Below are 6,956 nucleotides of genomic sequence, written 5' to 3'. Positions count from 1 at the left end.
TCATTAGCCGCGTTTCCACTGTCGGGCCAAAAGCGGGCGTGCTAGTGCGTGCCAGGGCCAGTCGCGTTTCCACTGTCACTTCCGGGGCTTGATCATGCCTCGTCGGTGCTTCCTCGGGGCCAACGGCCCGGGTTTTTTTGGCCTGACGAAAACCTTGGGCCAAAGCGGGCCAGCTGGGGCGTCAGCACTGCGGATCATTTCATAAAGTTAACAGCTATAACACCAGCATTAAATACTTTTAACTCACTTTCAGACAGCAGCGAGTGTTTGAAATAACTTGATCTGATGTGGATTATGATCACCATACAAGGCAGAAATATTTATAAGCATGCAAAAGACTATATGCACGCTAGCCATTAACGTTACCATAGTAAACATGGTAAATACGACCGCTTGAAGAAATCAGACGTCAGCTTCTTATTCTCTATCACAATCGTGTATTTATTTAGTAACATATTTTATCTGTCATAAATCTCGTCTCGAGAGTTTAGCTCCGCGTATGTGATAAAAATATAATAATGGTTTTTGTTCGGGAGCTTTTATAAAAATATAAAAATGAGAAATGATAGGGTTGCGTGACGTTGTTCCTGAGAGGCGTGTAAAGGGCGGGTTTTAGTGAAGCGCAGCGGAGCTTCTGGCCCGACGGTGGAAACGCAGCGTGATTTTGGCCTCGGTGCTACAGGTCCGAGGCTATTAGCCCCGCCCGGCCCATTTAAAGCACTGGCTCGCACTGGACCGACAGTGGAAAAGCGGCTATTGCTGTCTATGCAGGGCCAGAAAGTATGCGGATTTCATCAAAAATATCGTGTATTTATTTAGTAACATATTTTATCTGTCATAAATCTCGTCTCGAGAGTTTAGCTCCGCGTATGTGATAAAAATATAATAATGGTTTTTGTTCGGGAGCTTTTATAAAAATATAAAAATGAGAAATGATAGGGTTGCGTGACGTTGTTCCTGAGAGGCGTGTAAAGGGCAGGTTTTAGTGGAGCTTCTGGCCCGACGGTGGAAACGCAGCGTGATTTTGGCCTCGGTGCTACAGGTCCGAGGCTATTAGCCCCGCCCGGCCCATTTAAAGCACTGGCTCGCACTGGACCGACAGTGGAAAAGCGGCTATTGCTGTCTATGCAGGGCCAGAAAGCTCTCGGATTTCATCAAAAATATCTTCATTTGTGTTCCGAGGATGAACGAAGGTCTTACAGGTTTGAAACGACATGAGGGTGAGTAATTAATGACAAAATTTTAATTTTGGGGTGAACTATTCCTTAATATTTTTATCGAAACCATGATACATTTTTTTCAGGCTTCTATGATGAACAAAAAGTAAAAAAAAAAATAACAGCATTTATTTGAAATAGCATTTAATTGTTACAATATAAATGTCTGTCATCATTTAACACAAGTTGTGTAGACTACTTTTATGGTGCTTTTTTGAGAATTTGTCCTTATTTTCCTTTTCGTTTCATGGAAAACATAAAAGCACCAATGTTTGGAATGACACCAGGGTGAGTAAACAGAACTTTCATTTTTAGGTGAACTATCCCTTTAAGACTAGTACGGTAGTGGATTCTACTATGGACCTTTGACTTTTATTGGACATGGTAAGGTTTATCACAGCTATTTAATACTGATTCACTTGTCTAACTGCATGATAAGCATTTTCGTTTGTTACCTGACAGGCAGTGTTCTGTCTCCTTTTCTGCGATCCATCTCTCTCTGTGGTACCGGATACCAGCGGAAGTTCAGCTTCCAGTTGAAGCCACCATATGTCATATCAGAGCCTGCCATGTACTCAAACGTGTCATCGCTGATCACGTCAATGATGGGACACACTACGGTTTTCCTGTGAAACACACACACAAGTGACATTAGTAATACACTTTCACAGCTTTGACCTCATCTACCTGAAAGAATGAGTTTTGTCTGCCACAGAATGTCCCTTTTTTATTTTGAATTCAGCTGGCACACGCTCAGACACACCGCTCTTTACTCAAACAGATGCAGACACAAATCAGAGGGGACGTCTCGCTAAACTTGTGTCATCAATCAGCACCAAGCAGCCCACTGTGATGCTAACCCAGGCGATGAGGATGGATTGCGCACACACACTCAGGCACCGCAGGCACACTTTCCTTTCCTAAATTCAGTAGACTGAAGCATCATCTGCTAATGATGCCCCAACAGGCCGCCCAAGGCAAGACAACACAGAGAATCAGCATGTGTATGTGGGCATGTGCGCATGTTTAGAAGAAATACTCCGCATATATCTTCAAAGAATCAAAATCAGATGAAAGTGAGCTCATGTTTCTATACCCTACATGTTCTCCGTTTCAGACACAAATGCAGCCTAAGGTGAAACCCAAGTTCAAAAATGTAATAAAGGCCTGGGAAAAAAACTCCAAAAGCTATTGATCGCTCCGCTCTCTGCAAACCAACATGCCAAAAGGGCGGAAAAGAAAGTGTGTGCGAAAATGACTGGTTTGTTTTTATGTTCCACCACAAATTGCAGAAATGAAAGGCATGTGCTGGGTGTAAAAAAATTTTTGTGTTTGTGACCGCATATATGTGTGAGCTATCAATCCACTAGTGGAATGCTATTTCCCAACTACTGACAAAAAAAAAAATGTAATCTTGCAACATCGCAAATGTTATAAACATGTCTTTACATTTGTGAGAGACATATTAGTCAGTGTCTATTGTATCTTCAAACATGCACCCTAGGTTTTGAAGAGACACCAGACTGAAGAACATCACATCTGGTTAGTGTTCCATTGGTGCAGAGTCAGACCACAACACACACACACACGCACACACACACACACAGATATGATGTTATTCGTTGTGAATGAGTTTTCCTGTGTCTTTAGAAATTTATCCTCCTACTTAATGCATACGCACAGTTTGTGAGCAGTTTTTTTCTTTATTTATCATTCAATTCAACCATTTTGTATCGTATTTTTTTGTTATCTTAATATGCAATTACAGTATATTGTGTAGATTATGTAAATGATTTTATATTAAGGTGATAATAATTATTATAGACTAGTAATTAGTCTATAGGAGTAGTAGACTAGTAGTTCGCCTTAAAACACCTTGACCCCAACCCTAAACCCCCACTAAAAGAAAATATATTAATTATTCTATAGGAGTAGTAGACTAGTAGTTCGCCTTAAAACACCTTGACCCTAACCCTAAACCCCCACTAAAAGAAAATATATTATTTATTTATTATGACATACCTTACAGTACATAGGTAAATGATAGCTAAGCAAATCTACACATTTAAATTATCATTAAAATAAAATTTTCACAATTTTATTCACAAAAATAGATCCCACATACTATTACATCACATATCCAGTGTATCCAGCAGCACATACTAGGGGAGAAAATAGCTTTCTCTATTGAGAAACAATAAAACTAAACAAAACTAGCTTTGGATCCTAGGGTTACAATGTTGACATTTTCAAAGTGTTGCAACTTAAAAGTAGTAGTACTTACTTGTCAAGTTTGATGCGAGTGAGCAGAGGCTCTAGCCAGCCGGTGGTGCATTCACAGTGGGCATCCAGGAAGGTAATCACCTGACCTGTGGAGATGGACGCCCCCTTCAACCGAGCGCGAATCAGGCCTGAGCGCTGCTCCATCCGTACCACCCTGACAGGAACCTCCAGCTTCCGCACGTACTGCTCCAACTGCCTCTTCAAGAAGTCTACATGCACACAAAGGTAACAAACAATTATACACTTGCTTCACATATACAGAGATTATATAGATCAAAATCATATCTTCGCTCAATATCCGTCAGTGGATGTTTAGCAAACCAAAACCTCTCTAGATGCAAACCACAATGCATATTTTAGCCAAGGCACATTATGAAAAGTTGGGTGGGGCATATTATAATTAGGTGAACATTTATTACTATTTTGATGATTACCTCTCTCCAACTGCATGATAATTTGTTCAATAGTCAACCAATGCCTCCAACCAGCTGATGGTTTATTTTGCCGTTAAAATTGTATTTTTTTATGTGGCTGCCAACAACTATTTTTTTTCACACTGTGGAGCTCAAGTGAAGCTCTTGAAATATAATGATTACTGCCCAAAAAGGTGTGTGAGGGGGCATGTTCTTTGTCTTGCCGATGTACAGGAAACCTTTCTTTAATAATTTCCCCCCACTTCAATCATTAACCAAGTATTGCTCTACAATCAGCATCTGCTGTGGGCGGTTTGGTTCACGCTGCCAATGACTCCAACGCTTTAACACAGCTCATGTGGAACAACATCCTCAGCTGCAGCAGCCATCGTTAAATACGGATCTAAAGTTACTGCGGTGGGATACCAACGCTGTCTGTTTTGATCAAACAAGCCAGTTCAAAGCCACTGAATGACCTGACAAGATTATTCAAACTGTGTTCAGGAACATAAAGGACAGACTGAAACTGTGAAACAATACAGAAGAAGCCTGTGAAACGTCAACATTCATTTACAGTTACATTTATGGTTAAGATGGTACATGTATTTTGTAAGTCACTGGTTCTTAACCTTTTTGACTCAAAGGCCTTCTGTTGTCCAACACAATATTCAAAGCCATTCAACATCCTGCTGATTTTAAACAACATGGATGAGTAGAATGACAGAATTTTCATGTTAGTTTTAGAGATTATTTTAACAAAAGCAACGACTAAAATCTGTAAACTGGTCCAAATCTGTCCAAAAAAATCTATGTATGGCAAACCCGCATCCACAGATCCAAACACAAGCCTTTAAGAGACCTGACGGGAGGACACGTCTGTGCAATACAGTCTCACAGAGGGTTTTTATCTGCTCTCTCATGCTTTATTTGAGGTGTGATATGTGGAACAGAACAGAACGCTCTGAACTACAAAGACAGCAGGAGCAGCAGGGATTTCTCATGCCAGCGACCCCCCTAAAACACTCCAGAAACAGAAAGACAAAAGAGTTTCACATTCAGCCGGGAAAGAAAACGTTTATTTTCTGTTTCCATGTCATTATCTGGTGATCCGTCTCTAACTTCTTCACACATACAGACAACCTGACAACATGTAAGTTCCATCCTGCAAAATTTCCCACTTTAAGGTGCAAATATGTCACATTATGTAAATTAAATGCATTGCAAACTCCATTACATGTTATACAAAACAAGTCAAATGGATGCTCCACTCAAATGAACACTCATCACTCTCTGCATACACGTGAGTAAATCTATGCACACGTAAATCAATATCCTGCCTTATTCCTCTAGTCGTTTAAGTGGAAATAAAGAGAGTGGGCGGAAAGAGGGAGAAGAAGAACGAGAGAGGACATCATTAGAGGACAAAATTGAGCGGCAGGAAGATGAGAGGAAGAATTTGGGTCTTTATCTCTCCACAGGAGAAGCAGATTAGCACAGATGAGGGAGGAGGGGGGCTGGCAGCTATTCTTATGCAGGACGTGACCTGTGCAGTTAATCTATTACCGACCGAACTGGTGCATGTGTGCGTGTGCGTGACAGAGTGAGAAAAGAAGACATCGATGTGTCTTTTTTGCATCTGTCAAAATGTTGCAGTGGTTAGACAGGAGAACTTTTCTTTCTAAGCATCATGGACATGCTTTTTGTCATCATTTAAAAAAAAAAAAAATACAATATTAATGAAGAGGATTTTGGCTTGCTGTGTGGTTTATCAGTTATTCTCCTGACCTTTGGTGACAGTTGGAGGGTTACATGGCGATTCTGGTGTGTGTGTGTGTGTGTGTGTGTGTGTGTGTGTGTGTGTGTGTGTGTGTGCACACCACAGGCTTCAATGAAGCTTCAAAGCACTCTTGGATGAACACTCTGTCAAAGTCTCTGCAGTCTCTCACCTACAGACTAAATTCTGATGTGGCTACAGTTACTCCAGCTGCGCTTTTTCTGTCATGGCGGGACTTGTATAGGTTTTATACTGAGGTAATAATGCTTTCGATCCCCTACCTCTGATCTTAAAGGCACAGTTCACCCAAAAATGAACAATCTGTCATTATTTATACAGAGACGCTTCAAACCTGTTTGACTTTCTTTCTTCTGTGAAACACAAAATAAGATATTTAGAAAAATGTCTCGATAATGTTTTTTGTCAATACAGTGAAAATGTATAAATCAATAGTGCAGCAATATATTATGAAGTCAATTTCAAACCGCACTGCTTTCTGTTGGTAAACACCACAAATCTGACTTGAAGCCGATGCAAAAATCTAAATTCCAGACTGCACAGAATACAATTGAAATTTCTTGATTTTGACCATTAACAATTTGACGAACAATGATAAATGTGACCGCATCTAAAATGATTGAGGTCCAGAAACAATTTATCCCACTGACTAGATCTAGCAGTTACATTCACTATTTACCTTCGATTACAAACCATATATCTGATAACAGAGAGCATATGAAATACAAAGAGAAACCTTGGGAGAAAGAGAATCAATAGAGCAGAAAAAAACACAAAGGACAAAGGGAGAAAAGGGGATAAAGTTTTTTTCTCTAGTGTGTCCTTCAGATAAATAGTGCTCCTCTGAAACTGTAAGGTCAGCGTTTCCAATGAATGAAGGTTTGAAGTGAGCAGATATTCACTGATATAAAACAGAACAAGCCAGTTTTATGCCTCAAACTACTGAACATGTTAAATAAGCTATTCATATTGTAATAGCCTAGAGCAGGGATTCCCAAAGATTTTTGTCAGTTAAACCCCTTAGACCTAGTCTCTGTTTGGAGACAGCCTTTCCCTTCTGCTGTCCTCCGAAGCAGACAAAGAGCTGGTCTGAGGTCCTGAACCTCCGCGTATGGTCCACGTAAATGCGCAAAGCGCGAACGGGACCGAGCAGAGCGATGGCTGGGTCTGCCTCCTCCCGGGGCAGCGCTTGCAAGTTCACCACCTGATCCCTAAAAGGCGTGGTGGGAACTTTGGGCACATATCCAGGCC

The 6,956-nt window shown here is 40.7% G+C and overlaps 1 protein-coding gene across 2 annotated transcripts in view; it reads right to left on the bottom strand.

The window, feature by feature from the left end:
• LOC107687813 (polypeptide N-acetylgalactosaminyltransferase 1-like) overlaps positions 1-6,956 on the bottom strand; it is a 128,056-nt gene that overhangs the window by 14,446 nt on the left and 106,654 nt on the right. For both annotated transcript variants that reach the window (XM_016485279.1, XM_016485280.1), the window contains 2 exons: positions 3,502-3,709; positions 1,673-1,843 (listed from right to left, as the gene is read on the bottom strand). In XM_016485279.1, the coding sequence (XP_016340765.1) occupies positions 1,673-1,843; positions 3,502-3,709 (379 nt within the window). The remainder of the gene's footprint in view (positions 1-1,672; positions 1,844-3,501; positions 3,710-6,956) is intronic.

Source organism: Sinocyclocheilus anshuiensis, unplaced genomic scaffold (genome assembly GCF_001515605.1).
Source record: "Sinocyclocheilus anshuiensis isolate Anshui unplaced genomic scaffold, SAMN03320099.WGS_v1.1 scaffold409, whole genome shotgun sequence".
Classification (NCBI taxonomy): Eukaryota; Metazoa; Chordata; class Actinopteri; order Cypriniformes; family Cyprinidae; genus Sinocyclocheilus; species Sinocyclocheilus anshuiensis.
Note: the sequence above shows the minus strand (reverse complement) of the source record. Positions and strands in the feature narration are given on the sequence as shown.